We start from the raw sequence: 24,236 nt of genomic DNA, 5'->3' as shown, positions 1-24,236 counted from the left end.
AAGGTATGGGCAGGTGGTGATAAAATAAAAGAGGAATCAATGGTTATGTGAGTTATATATTAAGTTGTAGGACTGTAGGGATGGGGGGAATGGGACAGAGATGGAATTATCCATCAGGAGCCAGCAAGGCTGATTGGGTCAAATGGCCGTTGTGTCTTCATGAATGTAAATTCATGTTTTTCATGTAAAATTTTCCTTCAGAACCTTAATGCACATTCACCTTCATAACTACTACCCGAAACTCTGAAACGTAATTCACATTAGCTCACAAACACTTTTTGTTTCATAAAAATCAGACTTTATCTTAGAATACATTTAAATTATATACAGGTTCTGAGAATGAGGAATAAAAGAAAATTTTCTTTGTGCTTTGGTAGTGTTAAAGTTCCATAAGCAATTGTGGATATCAGAATTCCTGTTCCAATTTATAAGTGCAAATGTATCGAAGAGAGCTCCTCGAAAATAAATGAATCCTGCCTCAAAGAAGGAGATGAATGGTGAGTGAAAAATAAACGTAGGCGTAAGTACATAAATACAATTTGGAGATGAGAATATAGAAAGCAAACTGGTGGAGTTATTTTTAAATGAAGGTAAACAATGCCACCTTAATGAATGTACTTTGAAATGCAGCTCAGATCAAAATCCCGACGGTTATTAAATCTCCAGGACTGGAAAGGCTTTCAAAGTTAATTCAAGGAAACAATAGAAACACCAGACTTTCCAGTTTTCCAGTTTCAGTTTTGAACTTTCCAGTTCAATAACAGTCTGGGTTCTTGCTGCATTTTTGATATGAAGGTCATTAGTGGCCTTTGGTTGTTTGGTAAAAATCTGAATATAATCTAGGGTTTTAATAAACTTTAGAACGTATGTCTTCATGGAAGTGAATCAGAATCAGGTTTATTATCACTGACCAGTATGTCATGAAATTTGTTGTTTTGTGGCAGCAGCACAGAGCAAAGACTACTTCAATTACTAGAAATTACAAAATAAATAAATCGTGTAAATAAAGAAATAGTGAAGAACTGTTCATGGGTTCATGGAACATTCAGAAATCTGATGGCAGAGGGGAAGAAGCTGTTCCTAAATCATAAGGTGTGGGTATTCATGCTCCTGTACCTCCTCCCGATGGTAGTAATGAGAAGGGGGCATGTCTCAGATGGTGTGGGTCCTTAGTGATGGATGCCACCTTCATGAGATCCCTCCTCTTGAAGATGTCCATGATGGTGGGGAGGTTTGCGCCTGTGATGGAGCTGGCTGAGTCTACAACCCTCTGCAGCCTGTGCATTGGAGCCTCCATACTAGGCTGTGATGCAACCAGTCAGAATGCTCTCTACCATACATCTATAGAAATTTGCAAGAGTCTTTGGTGACATACCAAATCTCCTCAAACTCCTAATGAAGTAGAGCCATCCGTGTGCCTTCTTTGTGATTGCTTCAATGTGTTGGGCCCAGGATAGATCCTCTGAGATGTTGATTCCCAGGAACTTGAAGCTGTTCACCCTTTCCACTGCTGACCCCTCAATGAAGGCTGGTGTGTGTTCTCCCAACTTCCCTTTCATGAAGTCCACAATCAACTCCTTGGTCTTGCTGACGTTGAGTGAAAGGTTGTTGTTGCAACACCACTCAATCAGCAAATCTATCTCATTCCTGTACACCTCCTTGTCGCTATCTGAGATTCTACCAAGAATAATGGTGTCATTGGTGAATTTATAGATGGTGTTTGAGCTGTGCTTAGTCACACAGTCATGACTATAGAGAAAGTAGAGCAGTGGGCTAAGCACGCATCCTTGAGGGGAGCCTGTGTTGATTGTCAGCGAGGAGGAGATGTTAATACCGATCTGCACCGACTGTGGTCTCCTGATAAGGAAGTTGCAAAGGGCAGTACCGCCGAGCTGTAATCGATGAACAGCAGCCTGACATATGTTTTGCTGTTGTCTAGGTGCTCCAAAGCAGAGTGGAGAGCCAGTGAGATTTTGTCTGCTGTAGACCTGTTGTGGCGGTAGACAAATTGCGGCAGGTCCAGGTTCTTGCTCAGACAGAAGTTAATTCTAGCCATAACCAACCTACCAATTTAGTGACTAAATATATCAGAATGTGGTGTTGTGTGTTTAAATTAAAACTCACTACTTAAGTGCCAATCAGAAGTGAAATCAGAAGTGTCCCACACCAGTGCTGTAATTACATACCCACCCCACCCCTACCGGTTATGTCACTGACACTGCAGCTTTTACTGCAGAGAAACTGGAATGCTGCAACCAGCCCTTCCTCGTTGCTTCTGAAGCTGCCAGAAATTTTACCAAAAGTGCTGGGGCGGAACTCATGTCCAGTGACAGGCCCCCACATTTACCATTAACTTCTGAACAAAACTTATACTGATCACAGGCGATCCTCCAAGTGGGAGCTTCCAAGAGAGCCTTGAGAGAAATCCTTGATGGAGAGCGCTTGCATTGTGAAACAGCTTTCTGCATTGGGATGATGTGGCTAAAATAAGTCCTGCTCATTATAAAGTCAAAGTCGAGTTTATTGTCATATGCACAAGTACATGTATGCACAGGAGCAATGAAAATCTTACTTGCAGCAGCATCACAGGTACAAAGCACATAAGCAGCAGTCACAAGAAAAGCATAAATTATACACCATTTTTACAAGAAAAAAAACACAATCAGAACAAAAGAAAAACAAAGCCCATTTTAAAAAGAAGAAACAAATTCTGACAACTGGATAAGCGGTTACCCTGATTTAGCCAGAGCTTTCAAGGCTGGGAAATACTAAAAGAACTTTGAAGCTTCTAACTTATTTCATTAGTTGTTTGAATTTTTTTAAGTTATTAAATGTCTTTTAAATGTTTCTGGTATCTCTGCATTTAAAGAAGCCCAAAAATCTTTAAAGCTGAAATAATTCAAAAGATTACTATAAATTGCAAAATACATCCTCCAGACACTACCAGGCATTCCAGAAGAATTCTTCTTTCATTAGAAAGATCAAGCAAATTATATTTACTCTCATCTCATTTTGTCGGTTGTAAAGTAATTAGCTTGGGTTTGTGTGGCCATTCCCTTCTATCCAAGCTGAGGGGAAAAGACCTGTCTCACTTCCGCTCACCTGAAGAGGGATTGTTCAGTGGCTTCTGAATGTGAGAACTTGTGCCTCCAGTTTCAATCTCTTAATGCTGTTTCTTCAGAGTATTTGGTAACCAAGAATTGAGTATTTTCCCAAGTAAAGCCAGTAACAGGTGCCAGGTTGTTTCAACTGGGCTTTTCTGGGCATTTGTTGTCCTTGCCCCCTTGATACACCTTCCTCATCAGGATGTCAATCCCTGTCCAATCTTTCTTCTGGGGGCATTGTGAGGAATATGGTAACTCTCAGGGTAGTCTGGCCTTTATGAAGTTCCCTTCCCACATTAAATTTACCTCCCTCACCCAACCAAACCCACCAACTCTCACCCAAAACTTAATTCCCCAACCAATTTAGCACCTCTGATCCCCTCTCCAGTACCACCACCATGCAAACACTGGCAGTCTCCCAATTTCCTCCCTCCACCCCCTGCTCCACCACATACCCCCAATCCACCATCCAAATATCGCTGGTCTCCCAATATCTGAGCCACCCCAGTTAGGGCGCACAAGTCCATCCAATTGGACCTTAGACAATCCTGCATGTAGACTCTGAATGGAGAACATCGCAGCATATTTTCAGTATCAGACATGCACAATCCCTGGTCAGATGTCACTAAACCTTGGGCATTGGAATAAGTCAAGTTTAATTCAGGGTTCAAATGAACAAAACAAGCATTAGTGCCCTGCTCCTCGCAATCCAGTGCATCCATTAAAGATGCAATAATTTTTTTTCACAGAGACATTTTGTCAAGTGCCCTGCCCCCAGGCTAAGCTCCATGAGCAAAGTTGAATGTTCCATTGGGAACTGTTGACAACAGCTTGTGGCTTTTCTCTTCTGCATGCATAAATTGCAAATGCTGTTGCCACTTAAGTAACCTTGGCAAGCATTCACCAATAATTCCCGAGAAAGTTCCTGCCATTGTACAAAAACAATGCTGGGGTTGATGGGCACTAAGCTATTTACTTGTCCATTTTTGCACGTTTGGAGCCTTCAGTTCAAATCTAATGCATTCCGAGCATGTCACTCTCATACTACCTTCCGTAAACTCCGGGACATTTGCTGGTTTACATGGACTCCCAGTTAAACAATTCTATCTTAAAATTCCCACTTTTGTTTCCAAACCTCTTGCCCGTTCTCTTCTTTAATCTCTTTCAGCAGACTCTCAGTAAGCTGCACTCTTCCTTGTTCAGCCTCTTGATTTTCCTCAAATTTACCCCTTCTACCAACGGTAGCTATGTTTTCTGTCACCAAAGGCCTCACCCATGGAAATCATTTCCTTCCCACTACCTCTTTTTTTTTTGTCTTTAAGATGATCCTTAAAAACTGCCTCATTGACCAAACATCTGGTGAGCTCCATTAATATCTCATTGTGACTCAGTGTCAGCTTTTGCTTGTGAAGCACCTCCAAATGTGTTGGTCTGTTATAAATGCAACAACAATTAAAGTGGTTGTTGTTATTTCCTAATTTTATCAAGACAGTGATTTTTCAATCTACATTTCCATTTTGTGTCACACGACAGCTTTGGCAGTTGGATATTGATTAACATCCTGTCTGTCCCTACCAATGAAAGGCATTTCTTTAGGAGTTACCATTTGTGAGTGCTCAGTAAACAATGGATTATCAATTGCTTCCAGGCAAAGGCTAACGTAGAAGAAGTGTATTTGATGATATTTGGCAGTGATACGTAAGCCAACTGCCCATACTTCCTCCAGACCATTCTGGAGAATGTCTTGTATACCAAGTTGCCTCCTCTCCTGACTCAGATGACACACAGCTTCACTGTCTTGTGACCCATCCTCTCAGGATCATAAGATTTACTTCTATGAAACTGTGATTTTTTTTGATAGGAAGAAAGAAGAATCAATCCTTTTTGTTGAGGAATTGGTCGGAAACTGCAAAGGAGGCACCAGCAAAGGAATAAAGAGGAAGGGATATGATTAGATTATTCTCCATACACATCCTTGGTTTAGCTATTAATTCTTTATGAATGCATTAAAAATCACAGTTAATTCATGGCACATAGTCCCTCTTGGAAGTTAATTCATTTCTAAATAACATCATTAATTATATGAAATGCATTCTATTTGGCTGTCATTTCACAATCCAATCTAAAGCTGCATTAAAAGGAATCAAATTCTCTTTCAGAAATCATGCATGCAGCTATCACTTAAATGGCATCATAATGGAATTTAAATATTGGAGGGGAAATTACAATAAATTTCAGACAATATAACCTCTCCCGTTGTTCAGTAAAGAAGGACTATTTTATATTATCTGTTAATGAAAGCATAAAATTGACTATTTATTTGTAAAGTAATCTGTGCACTGGACTCTACTGAGTTTCATTTGGTTGACACTTGGTCTTTTGCAATGGTCTTTTCTTATTATCTAAACAAATTCGTATCACACATTACTTAGATGGTAAACTTTGCATAATCTTGTCATGTGGCAGTGTTCCAGTACTTGGATTTGGTGAAATCCTTGCTTGCTTTACAAATAATAGATAATGAAGAAATAAAGAGAGGAGTTGAACTGTCAGATTTATGCAGTAATTAGTGGGGAGAGAGGGAAGACTCATCATGGGGCAGATCTGCTGTTCTGAGGCTGCTGCCTGCCTGACTTAGCTCACACTGATTCCTCCAGCATAGCCCCTGGTACAGGTAGCACAGGGATTGGCTCAGTGCAGACAGATGGCTAGATTTGCACAACTGGTTTGCTATCTGGTGAGGCACTTCCATGCTCTCCCCCGGCTCTCCCACCTCATTTATCTCTCACCCCCGGGCTTACTAGTTGCCAATGCTGTCACTGTTATTGAAATGTGAGGTGAACATATTTGATGTTCACAAACATTCAAAAATACCTGGGACTTGTCAGAAAGTGGTGCAGCTGGTAGAACTGCTACCTCACAGCACTAGTGACACAGGTTCAATCCTGACCACCGATGCTATCTGTGTGGAGTTTGCACATTCTCCCAGTGACTACGTGGGTTTCCTCCATGACTATATTTGAGGAATCAGTGTGGCTCTGGTTTCCTCCCACATCCTGAAGATGTGTGGGTTGGTATGTTAACTGGCCATTGTAAACTACCTCTAGTGTACAGTGATTGGTAGAATCTGGTGGGAGTTGGTGAGAATGTGGGGAGAATAAAATATGAGATTAAGATAGGATTAGTACAACTGGGTTGTTGATGGTCGACATGAACTCCGTGGGCAAAAGGATGTACAAAGGGATCTTGGGGTCCAAGTCCATAGCGCCCTGAAAGTGGCCGCACAAGTCGATAGGGTGGTAAAGAAGGCATATGGCATACTTGCCTTCATTAGTCAAGGCACTGAGTTCAAGCATCAGGAAGTTATGTTACAGCTTTATAAAACTCTGGCCAGGCTGCATCTGGAGTATTGCATTCAGTTCTGGTCACCCCATTATAGGAAGGATGTGGAGGTTATGGAGAGGGTGCAGAAGAGGTTTACCAGGATGCTGACTGAATTAGAGGGCATGTGCTATCAATAGAGGTTGGACAAACGTGGGTTGTTTTCTCTGGAGCAGCGGAGGCTGAGGGGAAACTTGATAGAAATTTATAAAATTATGAGATTATCTTCCCCCCCCCCCCCGAGGTTGAAATGACTAATAAAGAAGATATGCAGGACAAGTTTTTTTACACAGAGAGTGGTGGGTGGCTGGAATACACTGCCAGGGGTGGGGGTGGAGGCAGATACGACAGAGGCATTTCTCTTAGATAGGCCCATGGATATGCATGGAATTGAGGGATATGGAACATGTGCAGGCAGAAGGGATTAGGTGTCATTAGCTTAATTAGTTTGGCACAACATCATGGTCTGAAGGGCCTTTCCTGTGCTGTACTGTTCTATGTTATACTGTATGTTCTATCTCTCTATGACTATGAATCTAAGTATTTTAAAGCTGGGACACTGAAAAACACACAAAAACTGAAAAGCAACAAGAGCTTTAAAATATTCATTTTGGAAGAATTTCCACTTGCATCTGATCCCTCCTATTCCTTTTAAGTGAGGCTGCATTACTGGCATACATTCAGTGGGCAGAGTTCTGGAACTTACTGAAGTTTGTGCTGCACAAGTTGGCTTCAGGAGGAGTCGATGAGTCAGCACAGGAGGAGTCGATGAGTCAGCACAGGTGGAGTCCATGAGTCAGCACAGGTGGAGTCCATGAGTCAGTACAGAAGGAGTCCATGAGTCAGTACAGGAGGAATCCATGAGTGAGTACAGGAGTCCATGAGTCAGTACAGGAGGAGTCCGTAAATCAGCACAGGAGGAGTCCATGAGTCAGTACAGGAGGAGTCGATGAGTCAACACAGGAGGAGTCCATGAGTGAGTACAGGAGGAGTCCATGAGTCAGTACAGCAGGAGTCGACGAGTCAGTAAAGGAGTAGCTGGCAACAGGGCAGAAGTTACTGTCGTTGCCTTAGCCCCAGGTTTTCGATGCAATGAATCACTGTGCAACAGCATAACACCATTAGTTAGCATGTTTACTGCTCCAGACTGGGATGAGCTTCTGGGAAAGCCTTAATATTTCACCTCCCCAAATGTATTGTTGCTGTACGACAGACAGCTGTGTTATGAGGTTGGCAGTTTGGAAAATAATACAGATATGAATCCCCAATTCTGAGATCCAATTATAAGATACTAATGTGCATCTTTGACTAACAAGATATTTTTAACCTGTATTATGCTCACAACATGATCAAACTGCACAGTTCCACATTCTGTATCATACAGGAATCTTGTTTTGATTTACAGCCTTATTTATGACAAGTAACCATGCTGAGCAATGTGGAGAAAAAAGAACAATGCTAAATATGTCATAAACCTCAGCAACAAGCATTGATTACTGTCCAAGAGGGCAGACACTTATAGTTTGCATCTATGTTTAATGTAAATGTGGAATTGGAAATGCCCCTGTGGTGCAGCAAGGAGAGAAGCTGTCTCAGAGCTCCGGCAACCTGGGTTCAATCCTGACCTCTCGTGCTGTCTGTGTGTAGTCTGCGCATTCTCGCTGTAACTGCATGAGTTTCCCCCAGGTACTCCAGTTTCCTTCCACATCCCAAATACGTGGAGGTTGGTAGGATCTGAGGGGGAGTTTGGGGGATTTAATACGAAGAGAAAAAAATGGGATGGGTGTAGGAACTGCGTAAATGGGTATTTGATGGTTGATTTAGATTGGGTGGCTGAAGGGCATGTGTCCCTGCTGTGTGACAATATTACTCTATGAGTAAAGTGAAAGTTGTTTTCCATGTGCATTCTGACTGATGGGGACATCTTGTGGCTATGGAGAGGAAGATAGCTATAATTGAAGATTGGAGAAATGACTCCAATATTAAATATATACTGATTAATCCTAGACAAAAGCTTGCATAGTTTAAACTTCTTAAATATATGTAGAAAAAAGTGGGATATTTCAGAATAATGAAGGTGAAACACAGAAGGAAAAGTAGAAAAGTGATGGGGATGATGATTTGAGGGGCATGGGTAGTGTTGGGAGATGGCAGTACAGAAATAATGGATCATTTGTAGTCACTGCACTGAAAATCTAGCACAATAAGCTTTTACATGTGAGTCAAAAACATTTTCAATTTAGCGCCAAAACATTTTCCATTGTTGAAAATTGATTCAAGGTGTCTTGCATATCAGATCAGAAGGTGTTAGAGAGTGTTAACTAAATGTACCTTGAAGCTGCCATTTCATTTACTTTGTAAAAAATAATTTCATTTAATGAATTGCTTTACAATTTGAAAACGAGGGAATGATTATTTCCTTGTGCTAATATTGTTGAAATCTAGAATACTGAAAAAATAGGAAGTATTTTTGGTGATAACTTTCACGTAGAAAGAACAAAATTCACATTGTTGCCTCTGACCAGCTTACAGCAGAATGAAAGACTGTTTCAAGTACATCATCAAGCTTTAGCTTCCTACAAAATTAGAAAACAAGAAAATTAAACCTGTCATCTGTTGTACTTGACCGATCAAGTGTACTCAGAAAACTACCACAACATCAACAGCTACCACAAGTATAGTTTATAGAACTAAATTATCAGGAAAGCTATTCAATAAAGCACAGGATCAAATATTTCACATTTTCTTCAGAACAACAGTGATCTTACAGGATTACAAATAATATTTATTCTGAATATTGTCATATTGGTGTATTTCTCATGGAGTGAATTTATCTTTGTTGTCTGATGTTTAGTATAACTTGACTATTGATTTGTCTTCTCTGAATTATCTGTTAATTATGGTTATTATAACAATGTCACAACTGTCCACAAATATATTGCTTTTTTATCATTTTGATCTGCTCAGCGATATTGGCACAGTTCCCATTGTATTTCCTCCAGTAATGCATCCAATCCTTTAAATCGGTATCAGCACAAATACTGTCAGCAATATCCCATGATCAGAAACACTCCCTTTGTTCCCCCGCCCTCTCTGCCACCTGGAACTAACTTGCTTTCCATCTGATATAAAAACAGAAAAAGCTGGAAACACTGTGCAGGTCAAGCAGAATCTGTGGAAGGAGAAATAGAGTTAATGTTTCAGGTCAAAGATCTTCATCAGAACTGGGAGAGAAAACAAACTCTTTCCACTGGCATTGAGAAGTAGGTGTATTGGTCCTGCCAGAGTAATGCTTAGAAAAAGTGAAGCAAACATTGTGGAAAGTGCTTTTTTCTCTTTTCCAGTTCTGACGAGGAGTCTTTGGCTTGAAATGTTGTCTCTGTTTTTTTTTCCTTTCCAACAGAAATTGCCTGATCTGCTAAGTGTTTCCAGCATTTTCTGTTTTTATTTAAGTACAAATACTGTCGCTTCTTCAACGTCTGTATCTTTGCTGAGGAGATTAAAGTTTTGCTGGCCCCTGTTTGGGGGGAAATAATGCAGATAACAATCCATGTCACAACTAAGATTTGTATTTTAAAACTATTATAACTTTATTTCTTGTTTCATTATTGGCAACCTGTCAAGTGAGGCCAAAATGAATTGGCTTCCAGGACATGAACAGATCTAGACAAATCAATTCTACCTTCAATTTTGTGTCCGCTTGATAATCATGCACATGTCCAATGTTTGCCCATTAGATTAATCCGAGTTCAACAATGTGATGGAACACTGAAATTAACCACATCTCTAAGTGGCAAAATGCAATGATGTCTTCATGCACTTATCTCCATGTTTATCATCTGTTAATTTTATTGTTGCATGTTACCATATATAGTGAGGCTTTCAATGTTCCTCAGTGGTTACTATAATCTATTCAGTGATTAACTACGCCCTTCAGAGCAGGCAGCCCCAGTGTATTGCTGCAGTAGCTCATCTCACCTGGATTACAATACGTGCTCCCCTTTGCTAAGCATTCCTTTAGTGGAACCAAAACTTCCACTTCTGAATGCCAGCCAGTTGAAAATTCCTTGATATGTTGAGTGTTCCTTGGGGTATATATCAGATGAATGAAATTTCACCCTTTAATCAGATAATGTACAGCAAGTGAACAGAGTCACTTTAAAGATGTATCAGTGCAACATAGGCTAACTGCATGGAAATGATAGGAGCAGAATGGATCTTCAGCAGAAAATAAGAAATAGGTAATAGTCTGACTGATCTGTTTGGTGTGCCAGACCATTTGAAAAGTGACCACTGATGTACGAGCTGGTTCACTCTTTTTAAAGATCAATTTCACTGCCTATGCCTCTAAGGATAACCAAAAGGAAAGGGGAAGATAGGTGGGACATGGGAGCTGTTTATTCTGAGCCAAGTTTCAATCAGAATAACCACCCAGAAAGGTCTCTGAGCAGGAATATTAGTGCTAGATATGGTCCAGCACTGAGACCCTTAGAACCAGTCTGTTCATGCACACGTGTGACGGGGAGTTATGTGTGCAAGTGCTGCAAATCTGGGAGAATGATTACATAGGGTGACCACTCACAACTGAGCCAGAATTTCAAACTGATAATTGTGATTTTCTGCTGTGGCAGGGGTTTCTAGAAAGACAGGAATATCTGCTTTAATTTGTGAGTCTCGATTGGGTTGTGCAAGTCAGGAGCTTTGAATTGTGGATGGAATGGGGAATCTATGTCTTCAGATGATTGGTGTCGTAGTGGCACAGGTGAACATCTGCAAGAAACATTGGAAAGTTTAAACCCCAGATTCATGGTGTCCATGTTCATTATGGACTCGAAAGCAAAAGAAAGAATGCAGATGCTGCAAAACTGAAATGAAAAGAGAAAATGCTGAAAATACTCAGCAGATGAGATAGCACCTGGGAGAGAGAAACAGAGTTAATGTTTCAGATAAATGGCCATTAACCTGAAACATTAACCCTGTTTTTCTCTCTCTGTTGTTGCAACCCAACCTGTTGAGTAACTCTGTTATTATTTCATTAGTTTCCATTAGTAGGAAAGTCTAGGATCTGAGGGCACAACCTCAGAATAAAGGGATGTCCCTTTAAAACTGAGATGAGGAGGAATTTCTTCAGCCAGAGGGTGGTGAATCTGTGGAATTTATTGTCACAGGGCTGAGAAGGCCAAGTCATTGGGTGTATTTAAGGCAGAGATTAATAGGTTCTTGATTGGTAAGGGGGTTAAGGATTATGGGAGGAGGCGAGAGAATGGGGTTGTAAAAAGAAATCAGCCATAATTGAATAGCAGAGCAGAGTTGATGGGCCATATGGCCTAATTCTGATCCTACATCTTATGGTCTTAATCTCTGTGACTGAATTTAAATAAAAATTCCATTGAAAAATACCTTATAATGAGATTATGGCCTGGTCACCACTGATGTTCTATTCCAGCAGGAATTTTTTATTCACCTTATAAAGTGCTCTCTCATCTGTTTCAACTGGATATACGGTGAGCATCTAAAGTTTAATTACTCCATTAAAGCTTTTGTCAATCCCTGAAAATTGATTGGACCTCCAGGGAGCAAGTTTCTGATTTAGTGCAGCACAATAACCATGCTAATTTACATCATTTTTCAAAGATATTCCGCTATCGTCAACTAATAAACAAATTATGATTGATGTAAAAAAAACAATTCAAGTATTCAGACCTGTCAAGGAAACTTGATGTAAAGGAGAATGTCTTGACTATCACATTTAATTGAAGTTAGATTCAATATATAACTTAATTTGATTGTTGGTATTTACAATTCAAAACACTTTTCTTTTAAATCTATTTTTCTTTTCTTTATTCAGATGACTCTTATCCAGTGAGGATTCCACGTGCAGAAACCATCCCCAGTTACAGCTCCCAGCATTGACAAAAACTTCCAAAGTGTGGAACATTTTCTGATGGCTTTGCTTCGAACTGTGGCACTAAATATGCCCAAAGAAACAAGCAGGAGGATTTCTGGGCAAAACAGATTGGTGTTTTGAATGATATTTGCAATATCTTTTCTTTTGTAAATCCACACTTCCTCTTCAAGAGTCGGGGTAACTAAACAAGGCTGAATGATTGAACTAAATATGTACTGAAAGGAAAGGATGCTTTTACAAAAGCAGATTTTAGCTCATGTTCCAGGATGTACTATATAATTTCTGAAACAAAATTTTTTTTTGTTAAACACTTAATTTCAAGAAAGTGCTGTTGTTGGGTGTCAAATTCAGTATAAAAATTAGCTGCATTTTCTTAATTAACAACCAGTTAAACCCAAGATATTGTATGGGCCCGTGTTTAATTATTAAGGTGCTAATTACAGAAGACTGCAGATTTTTGTTCAATAACTCACAGTTTTAGACTTCAGTAAAGTGCAATGTATAATTTTACTGAGCTTTTTCATATCTGTGTGAGGGCTATAAACTGCTCTGCCATACAGCAGTATTGTTCTGGCATTTCTAAACAAATGTTTTCTTTTATTTGCAGCACAATACAATAACCAATCCAGCAATGGAAACTCATTTAGAGAAATAATTCTTGAGGTTCATGACTTTATCAGGTAAATGGAATGTTTGTAAATTGCAGAAAGAAATGTGCGAAAGCATTTTCTTTTGCATTTGACTGCAACCTTGGGTGATTACAAGAAAATTCTTCTGCAATTGGATCTTGTTGGTTTATATATTTTTGTTTTCAATCATTATCTGGGCAATTGACATGGGTGTTTGTTGAGATGAGGCATAGAGTGCTGTATGTAATTCAGATTAAGGGTAGAAATATTCTGAAGGTGGCAGCCATGTCGAATGGATGACGAAGTAAACTGTTGCTGTTTACACAACATACATGAATAATTATTCATTCTGAAACTGGATTTGTTTCCAGAAGAACAAGAGGTGAAATCAGAGGTGTAACAAGTGTCATTGTTTGTTGTCCTAACAAAAGCTGCAGATAGTGGAAATATGAAATTAGAATATTCTGTGTATGCACAGCACGTCAGATAGCATCTGAGGAGGAAGGTCATCTCAATGTTTGGATGACAGTCATTTTTTTAAAAATTTGGTTTAGTAATTTATGTATATAATTTTTTTCCTATGATTTTTCCCATGACATATCAGAGAGTCCTAAAACTGAATAGAATTAAAAATCAAATTATCAGCAACTACAAATGGAATAAGTTGCATTTTTGTATGTTTAAAGAACTGAATGAATATTATGTTCTGTGGGATTAATTATATAATTATTACAAGTTTTCATTAACTAACATTTCTGCCACCCAGCATAATAGTTTGTGGCTAATAGTTTCATCTATAATTACAGTATATTTTAAACATTTTACAAATAAATAGTACAATGGCATTGATATGGATGAAGTGAACATACAAGTAACCACCATAAATGTTGGTTGTTTTGTCACTGGTTTATTTTTGAACCTCATGAAGAATGAATTATTCTGGTTCCTAACTTCTAGATATATTCTAATTTTAAAGTTTTTCATTATTAATTTCCAGTCGGTCTAGCTATGTATGTGTTAACCTCATTCAATCAAATTCTTTCTGCTGAGATCATTGCTCAAAGTTCAATGCCAGCCCTACCATTGTGCAAGTGGAAATTTCATTTCTAGTTGATGAGTCCAGAGTGAATAATCCTATATTATCTTCTCAGGATGACACTGTACTAATTTTGGTGTTCATTTGTAACCTGCCCAATCTGTTGAATGGCTGATTAGTACTTGCCTGTTTATCACTTCATATGTTAGGCTCAACAGTACCATCTAGAATCTCATCTGCAGGCAGTAGCACCGAATGGTCATGTCAGTACATTATATTCTTCCTCCAAAATCCGTTCCATTGTCAGTTTGACTTTCAGAGGTAGAAGAATGGAATGACTTGACTAGATAATGTGTGGAACACAATTTCTTGGCTTACTTCCTCTTAACTGGTTTATGGCACAGCTGACATTTAAGACACTCTTTAACAGTTAATATAGGTTCTAGAATGAGATCTAATTACCCAACAATCAGAGAAGAACTGATATTGGATAGATTTAATGGCCAATCCTGTGCTTTTCTTCCAATGATCACTGATTAGAATAGACATCCAGCTAAACCAGTTATGAGAGGTAAAATGGTCCACATTAGGCATCCACGGAATATTCTGCATGAATTATCAATGCCAATCATAAGCTGGAAAGAATGCAACAAAGATTTACGAGAATGTTGCCAGGACTCAAGGGCCTGAGCTATCGGGAGAGGTTGGGCAGACTGAGACTTTATTCCTTTAGCGTGGAAGTCTGAGGGACGATCCTATCGAGGTGTGTAAAATCATGAGGGGCAGAGATAGCATGAATGCACACCAGGGAAAGGGAACCAAAAACTAGCAGGCATAAGTTTGTGAAAGGTGAAAGATTTTAAAAGGGACCTGAGGGGGAACTTATTCTCACAGTGTGTGGTGCATATATGGAACGAGCTAGCAGAGAAAGTAGTTGAGGCAGGTACACTAACAATATTTAAGAGTCATTTGGATAAGTTCATGGGTAGGAAGGTTTAGAGGGATATGGGCCAAATACGGGCAAATGGGACTAGCTTAGATGATCACTTTGGCTGGCATAGACGAGTTGAGCAGAAGGGCCTGTTTCCATGCTGTATTACTCTATGTCTCTATATCTCTGCAAATAGCTTACTTCTCTGTTAAACACAATTAGTAATTAGTAATGAAAGATTGTTACATCCTACAAAAAATCATGTCATATGTGATTCTTATGAAAAGTCTGGCAGCAGTTTCCTGGCCTTGATTGTTCCTGAAACAGAATAGTTTAAGATGGCTCTTCCATTCATGTATGTGGGACAACACATGTCCGAACTTCCAGCTTGCAGCCATGCTGTCTATATAAGCAACTGACTAAACGAATGACACTTGAAGCAACAGCCCCTACATTTGCCTAGCTATCTAAGGATGGAGAGAGTTTGGCTCAGATTTTCAGCCACCTGGTTATTCACTGAATTGTCTTCATTGAAGACATTAATGTGCAGGGAGCAAACTGAACCCTTCCACTATTTGTTGAGTGAGTTCAGTCATAATGAGATACAGCCTCAGAGAAGACTTTCAGTTGCTCAGTGTCTCTGCTATTTTTGCTATTGTGTGTGATTGACCTTGCTAGATCATTGTGTCCTCATAACTTTAGTGTTCTCCCATTTTTAGTCCTACAATCCCTTCCCTAGATAGTCATTGGTCAGTGTTACTTAAAAGCTTCATTCAACTTCTGTTGAGACACTGTATCCATATTCTTCATTTATCCATGCACCAGCTGAACTCATTGTTGTGTAGACTCATCTGCAAACTGGATGCTGATTACTGCCTGTGACAGATTACTCTGCAGTAACAGAACTTAAGCCCTGGAGAGTTTGTGGCTACAGTCTCTTGAGGCGTGGTACAAGAATGGTGAGATAAGTGAGACAAATGTTTATCGGACTGAGAAATGGAAATAAACAGTGAGTTAAAATTCAGAGAAGAACCTCATTAAAAAAGTCAATTAATATTTGATGAAAATTTAGCATTGCTGTTGTACTGGTTTTATGATTGGCATGCAAAGAAACAGGAATTTAATAATTGATTGTTCAGATTAGTCAGGTTTAAAGCACATTCAAAATTAACACTTTAAAAGTGTTATATGATGTGATGATAATTCAGATTTTGAACTAGATTTGAAAATTTCCCATTAAAACATCTGCCATATCTTCCATGCAAGTTAACTTTAAAGAAAGAAACACACTAATTGTTCAAAAAAAATTCAGATACAGGACATCCTGAAGCAGTCGTGATTAGTGGGATTTTGCCAAGGATAAATGAGTGCTTTGTTTCAGTATTCTGTCTTGTTGGCTTGAGTAGAATTTACATGAAGTGGAGGCTTTGGGCAGGAGATGACACTATCTACAGAAAGAACAAAAACACGGGACTTGTCAGAGTGCTGCATCATGATGGATCCAAATCATTGACACATCACAGTCTAAATCATATCAATATGAAAAGAAATCTAAGTCTGTGACGGATACTGTACTTTGAACTCATGCTTTCCATTGAAGTGAAGCTCTATCTTTTCTTTAGATGAAATAATAATTTGAAATTATGTTTAGTTTTCTTGCTTGAATGCAGATCAATGAATATTTTCCAGTTATCATTAACTTATCTACCCACCTTTTGTCTAGTCTGAATCCACCTCCACCATTACCGGTAATGTGATGTTAATAATTGATTGAGATTTTTTTCACAGAATAGTTTAAATTTTTAATCAGGCAGCAGAGTACAAAAGATAAAGGAATTATTAAGATTTCTGTTACGAATGTTGTTCTGATTTGAAGTTAATGTTTTGCCAGATTCTCAAATGAGCACTCAAAATGCTCAACTGAAAATACTCAAGCTAACCAGGTATGATGCCACAATGCACATAGTTGTGCATACAATTTTTATAATGTATTATATCTGATCATAAGATTTACCAATTACAGGACCTCCTGAATGTTTTAAGTCCATTTCCTTTCAATTAAAAAGTATTAAGGATAACCCCATCCCGCAGTCTCTCCCCAAGGAAAATATTTTTGAGTTGTAAAATAGAATTGATTATTTTGTATAAAGTATTAAGATGAAAGTAGAACAAAAATGAGTTGGATCGTTTCCCTGAGGTAAATTTCCTCCAAAATATAATCTAGTTTGTTATATTCATGGGGCTTGTTGCAAACCAGTTAAATGTGTAATATATGAAATGTTTAACAATAAAACATTTCAAAATGGAGTCTTTATATTGTGAAATCAATTCTAAATGGTCATAGACGTTCTCATGTTGTTCGCACTCTTATTCAAAGATAAAAAGGAGCAATTTCTAAAATGACTGTATCATTATTCAAATTTGGAGAGGCTTTGAATAAGCATGCTGAATTTAAGACGCTTTGGCAACACTGATCTATGTCAGTGCAATTTTAGGCATTTAATATTGAGAGGAAAGTTTGCATTTATATGACATCTCTCAAGACTTGGGGACCATGCAAAGCTCTTTCAGACATTTTAATTGTCATTATTGTAATATGGGACAGAGAGGAAAAGAGATAATTAAGCCATATTTGACATATTTGCCATTGAAATGACATGGCCCAAAATGGGCAGTAATTTTTTTTGCCTTATATTGTGCTAGAAATATACTTATATATTGACGGTATTTGCCAGTCTACTTGGAATGAAAGTGAAACTCACGGTCTTTCAGTAACTTATGAAAGTAGCAAATGCTTCATGTCTCTGGGGCACTTTTTTGGCAAGTTGCTTCTAAATTAGTTTATTGGAGGGGAGTGCCTCCTTGCATTGTAACAACATAATCACCGACTCATCACAGAGCTCTGGGAAACTTGCCTATGTTTATAATAAACAAACTCTATCAATGCACCACATCCTGTCTTTCACACTCCAGGTAACACACTTCCTGTGTTATGTGTGAATTCATCAGGGTACCTGCCCTGGCTGGTTTAAATTTTGCTTTCACGTAACAAAGTCGAATTATTATAGAACAGGGTGATACCATACCAAATGAATTATGCGTTTGCTGAACTAGCAGTAAAAACTAAAGATTTACAATGATAATCAATGCTAAATCAACAATGATCAACAAAGGAATGGAAAAAGTGAAAAAAATTAAACTGACAAAAATAATTCATGGAAACCTCTGATCCTGCCAGAAAAAGCGACTCAAAATATGACTTGTAGTATTATAATTATCTTATCTATAAGATTGTCCTAGTGAACTTTAATTAATGCTTTTTTATATAGTGAACATAGCTTTTGTCCAAATTCTAGGTTTATGATTGACAATTTCTCCCACAAATAGCAGAATTTCATCTGAAGAGTTAATCTAAAAGTATCTGATAAACAGCCTGCAGTGGGTCCAGCAACGTGACTCTCCTTATCAAGTGTATTTTCTCAGAGTTTCTGTTCCAACATTTCTTCATTTGCATTTAAAAATAATTTCAGAGTAAGTTGGATAAAGCACTTCCATGTTCTTGAGATAAAAAGCGTTCATAGATATTCTATTTAGCTCAAGGTGAGGAGACAGTCTGAGAGAGAATGTATAGAGGCAAAGGTTTAATTAACACCTGTGCTCTGTTTTGTGTACGCAAATTAAAAATTACTGTTATTTAAAGATACTGAGTATGTGAAAAAAGTAATTGCATTAACAACAATATTTCCTCGGTGCTAAATTGCAATTGGATTCCTCACTTTTGCTTTCAACAAGTATGAAAGAACAAATTTTGGTTTACAGGTGTATCTGAAAATACTGTTACTTATATTTGTCCATGCATGGGAATTTCTGGATATTGGGAGTATCTTTCTATTCAGTTGAACATTCCAGCTGTGCTTATTAAATAGGCTACTGTTTCAAACTTTAAATCAGAAAATTGGATGATTGAAGATATATTAAATTTGGATTTTCAGATAAAGTTCAGAGAATGGTCGATGTGTTGCAGAGAGAAGGGAAGGGAGGGAGAATCCTCTCGTGCTTTCATTTGTTGACACTGAGAGTTCCAAAGCATTGGTTAATTAAAAATATTTGCTGATTGATATTTGCTATGAAAGAAAATGTTTTTTTTATTAGCAAGTGTATTCCACACTGCCTTTGGAAACCCTCTCCATGTCTCCCAGTGCCCAGGACTCATCCTTGCCTAATTCCACATAAAAAAGTTTCACCACACTCTTCCCTTACCTGTTACTGCCTATTCTACTGCCAAAACACCAAGGGGTCAAAAGAATCCCCTGTGCAGAATCAGAATGTTGCATACCTACTATTCTTATCAAACTTCAGATCTTCTCTACACAGTGGGGCAAAGTCACACTTAGAAGGAATGAACTTGCATTTATATAATGCCTATCAGTGCTTTGGGATGACCCAAGGTGATTTATAGCTGATGAAGTACTTTTGGTTCCCTTTGGGAAATGCAGCACTAACTTGCAGATCCTTTGGAGTTGAGATGAAGAGAGAAAGAGTTGACATGCAGCCTTTTCAACTTTTTATTGCTCTGGGACAATGGTGAGGCTGACCAGTGTAGTGTGTGGTGGGATGGAGCCCAGGACATTGGAGTCAAGGATAGAGTCTCGGATGAGTTTTTCGTTGTAGTGCTCCTTTCAGTGGGTGCATTCTGCCTCCCTATCATTGACAACTACTCCTCTGATCAGTGGGATGTTTGGGCTGTAGACAGCTTTGAAAGCGGTGAAGAAGCCATATATGTTATGATTATTGATGAGTTGCTGGACCTCCCACCATCTGTTCTCTAGGCCATAGGTTTTCTGTTAAATCTCACCCATGTAGAGCTGCTCTTTCTCCTTGAGTTCTGGTGGGATTTTCAGTCCTTTGTGCTTGAGGTGAAGTAACTCCAGGATTTCCTGGTTGTTCTTATGAAACTAGCCCTTACAGATTTTGGTGGAGAATCCAAGAGTTTCTTCACAGGCTCTAATTACAATGAGGATCAGTGCAGTCCAGATGTTCCAGATTGCTCTGCCATTCCTGATGGTTTAGAGTTCCCAAGTTGTCTGTGAGCTGTTGTCTGAGAAGAGCTCTGTTTGTGGGGTCCTTCAGAATTTCAACGTTGATTTTCTTTTGGTGCTGGTGATTTAGAGTTGGGCTGATGGAAAGCAGATTAAGCATTGATCATTGGTACCTGTCATGATGCAGTGATATGGACATCCTTGAGGATATTGCTCCGATAACATCTGGATCAGATGTGTTGCTACAAGGTGTAAGGTGTTGTTGACAAAAAATAGATGTTCATCATGACAAGATCATATTTGAAGCATTTTGCTTGGAAGAGAATTCCACTAGAGTTAGCTTTTTCTATTACCTCCTTGCCGATCATGCCTTTCCAAGGTTTGTGTCTTTTCTGACCCTAGCATTGAACCTGCCAGGGAGGCACAGGTTGACCCCTCTGCGATGTGTGGCAAGGTTTTAACCAAGGTCAGAATAGAAGTTATTTTTGGCCTCTTGCGCAACTTCCAGGGTTGATGACATAGTTGTAGAAGGCAGATGTTATTGTACTGCAAAGATGGCACTTCAAATCAGGTATTTCAAAGACCCTAATGACCAGCACTCCCTCAGTGTTGTACAGGATCATATCCTTGAATCTCTAGAATGGGCCATGAATCCTGCAAGGTGCCACTAAAAGGAATTCTGTGCAACAAGTTCCATCCTTGATTGTGATAGAATTCCCTGATTCAGGCAATCTGAATAATGTTGGCACATGGTGTTGGGGTAGGGTATCAGTATCTTCCTGCAGCTCTGCATAATGACGAAAGGCTGCATGAATAATGACTTACCTTCCAGATGGGAGGTTGGAAGCAGTTGAAGGGTTCAGCGAGGACAGGATTGCAGAGGTTTTGCCGAATTTAACAGGAGGACTTTGTTAGCACTGTTTCGTGCCTATTAGCCAGTCTCTCAGTAGGCTGATTGGCTGAGAAAACCAGTGACAGGAAGCTGTTGCTGAAGGCTCACATCTTGGTGGCAGTTGGCTATCCCACTGTAGTTGACATCAGGAAACAATCCAACCCTCATTGTCTCTTTTCTAACTGAGGCCAATTACAATATCCATGTTTTGTTACAATGGTTGGTAATGTCAGTGCTTGGAATTTTCATGGCCTACAGAGTTTATCAGTGAATTTACCAAATGAGCTGTTGAGAAATCCCTTTTCTAATATCTGATAAAATGCCAAGTATTTGGACACTTAACCTACCCCTAATAAGGACAGGTTCTGAGTATTTTATATCAGAACAGTGCTGCAAAGGAACATTGAAAGTAGTTCAATAATCCTTGCTTAACGTTCTTCCCTGGCAAGGCACTCCGTGTAAGTTAACACTGACAGGGATAATAATGCATACAACTGTTTCCTTTGTTAGCACCATTTACACAACAGTGATTGAGTAAAGATAAAAAAATCAACAAATTCTCCATTCAACATAAAAAAATTAACAAAAAAATATGGTTATCATTTAAGAAAAATAGATCTACTTTAATATTAATACTTTAATAATAATAGATCTTTTGTCTGCTTTCAGTATTATAGATCATTATTTTTTAAGAAAGCTTTTTATTCGGTATGATTTGAAGTTTGGTGTGTGAAATGAATTTGAAGTAGGATGGGATACTTTGCTGACCACTTGATACCTTGGATAAATAGATTTCCAAAGGAGGTTTGGCCTTTGTATTATACTGTATGCCAAATGCACATTTTTAAAGACACTTACGAGTTGTTTATATTTCAATGACTATTTTGTTTTTATTCTCTTGTATTTCATTGAAATCTCACATTATTGCATTCACGATTCTTTTTATCTTTGTCAAGTGTTTCACATGACAGTGCAGACAATCCATAGATCCAGTGTTGCTGGACAGCACAAGTTATATATGAGGTTATCCAGCTGAAAGTATTAGTTATATTGGTTGTTCTGAAATGGACAATAAATCGAACTCAAGATATGGTGAAGAACTTTATCATTTTTATGGCGCCATCCAATTGATTCAGCAACATGAAAGTTCCATGTTCAATATTTTTGACCTGCCAGATGAAGAAATTATCTTCCATTCTCCAGTAGTCCTGGGCATTGATGGAGCACCAATGGAGAGAATTGGACATGAACTGTTTGATGAAGCATGTTAAGTCCTGACAACTCTGTTGTCTATTTTAAGGTGTTAAACCCTAGACCTTGATTAGACAGTGATATACTAGGGGTGCAACATCAGTACATTCCAGTATTGATTGGCTTAACTAAAATGTCATTAACTAAAAGATCCAGTTAAGAGTGGAATGCCGAGTGGTATTTAATAATAACTTCCACTCTGGTTGTTCATTTGGCAGAATCATGGAACTTATGTTGCCATATTAAGTGTTGTCATTACTGTTGGGAGTTGTGGAACCTGCAATAGTGTCAGTGTCACAAGAGATTACTGCTACTTGATTGACTCTGTTGAGTAGTCACTTTACACTTATGCTGACTGACTTACTAATAAAATTTTAAAAAATGCCTGTGAGGAAGGACCCGAAATATGAGCTGCTCTCTATGAACAAACATTGAAATTATTTCCTGTTAAATCTTCGCTATAATTTAAAATCCACTGTCAGCCAATGCGAGTTTCAACTACTGTATTGATATACAAGCAGCACAGTAAAGAATCTTGAGGATTTCTGCAATCTCAATGAATAGATGGCAAATGTTCTTTATTGATAATTGCAAAGCATATTCTATAGAACAGGAATTTTGTTTTCTTTCATTAAAATGGTTACTTTTGTGAAAATACTGTTTGAAGGCTCATGAGTTGAATTGCTTATACAATGGATAAACAGAAATGACCAGATTATCCAAACAAACAGTCCAGTCAAAGACTTCATAATGGCATACTGTATATTTGAGGCTTTGGTGTAGATTGTCATGATTTTAGTTAGTGTGATTTTAGTTAATGCACTCAGCAGTACCTCTTATTATTCAGTAATATTCTTAACAGACACCTCAAGGCACTGAGAAAAAAAACACCCCTGCTGTCTCCACAAAAATCCTCCAAATTCATTGGAAAGATAAGTGAACCAACATGAGAGTTCTTGCCCAGATCAACATCCCCAGCTATGGGGCTCTAGTTACATTCAGTCAATTATGTTGAGCAGGCTACATCATTCACATATTCAAATTCAGATTCCAGAAACAAACCCGTTAATCTGAGCTCTGTCATGGGAAGAAGTTACCAGGCAGACAGAAGATTCAATGGTGTGCTCAAAGCCTCTTTAAAGAAATGGAATGTTCCCACTGACTCCTGGGGATCTCTGGCCCTTGACTATTCAATAATGATAAGGAACATTTTAAGTGGCTTTGATAACCTCAGGGCTATGCATCAGGTGCACACTGGAACCCTGTTTAAGTGATAAAAAGGAGTGTACCACCTCACAAGCCCACCCCATCAGGCACTACCTGCCCCATCTGTGTGGTTCCTACGTTTTCCTTAGAACCTGAAAAAATATAGAGGAAATAAATCATCCTCAATCCTAGGGTTTAATATCTGTGCACGATGTAATTTTTCACTAGGTGACATACTGGTCAAGTGAACATTCTGGTTTTCCTTCTTGCTCCATTTAAATGATCTACTTAGTTACCTACATATGCAAACTGTTGGATGTTTCAAATGTTTAATGTACCATCGTTGTTTTTGAAATCTACTGCTGATGACTCAAAGTTTTTTTTCATTTATGGGATGTAGGCATCACTGGCAAGGCATGCATTTATTGTCCACCATAATTGTCCGTGAGAAGGTTGTGATGAGCCACCTTCTTGAATAGCTACAATTCATGTGGTGAAGGTAGTTCCACAGTGCTATTGGCTGAGGAGCTTCAAGAGTTAGATAGACCTAGCAGTGAAGGAGGAACAATAATATGTTGACTCATAATAAAGTTTTTCATCGCCAATTCATAATACAGCATTTAAATTAAATGACTGATATTTGAGATCAAAACAGCACAAATTTTGATTTTTACAACAACTATGATGGAAAGGTGAAAGCATTTCGACAAACTAAATTTATAGTTTAGTCCCTTATTGATGTTATATTGTTATGCTTTCAAACACAGAATTTGCCTCAAGCAAACAAGTTTTTTTTCTTTTTGTGTTGTACCAGTTTTCTAACAGTAGATGTCACCTATGTCCTTTACTTTCAAGGGTA

The 24,236-nt window shown here is 38.5% G+C and overlaps 1 protein-coding gene across 1 annotated transcript in view; it reads left to right on the top strand.

The window, feature by feature from the left end:
• LOC127578767 (docking protein 5-like) overlaps window positions 1-22,759 on the top strand; it is a 334,593-nt gene extending 311,834 nt beyond the window's left edge. The window contains 1 exon segment of the mRNA XM_052031204.1: window positions 12,334-22,759. Coding sequence (XP_051887164.1) covers window positions 12,334-12,398 — 65 coding nt within the window. The 3' untranslated portion in view covers window positions 12,399-22,759.
• The last annotated feature ends 1,477 nt before the right edge of the window (window positions 22,760-24,236 follow it).

Source organism: Pristis pectinata, chromosome 16 (genome assembly GCF_009764475.1).
Source record: "Pristis pectinata isolate sPriPec2 chromosome 16, sPriPec2.1.pri, whole genome shotgun sequence".
Taxonomy (NCBI): domain Eukaryota; kingdom Metazoa; phylum Chordata; class Chondrichthyes; order Rhinopristiformes; family Pristidae; genus Pristis; species Pristis pectinata.
The sequence above is the reverse complement of the archived record's forward strand: the minus strand, read 5'-3'. Positions and strand labels throughout refer to the sequence as shown.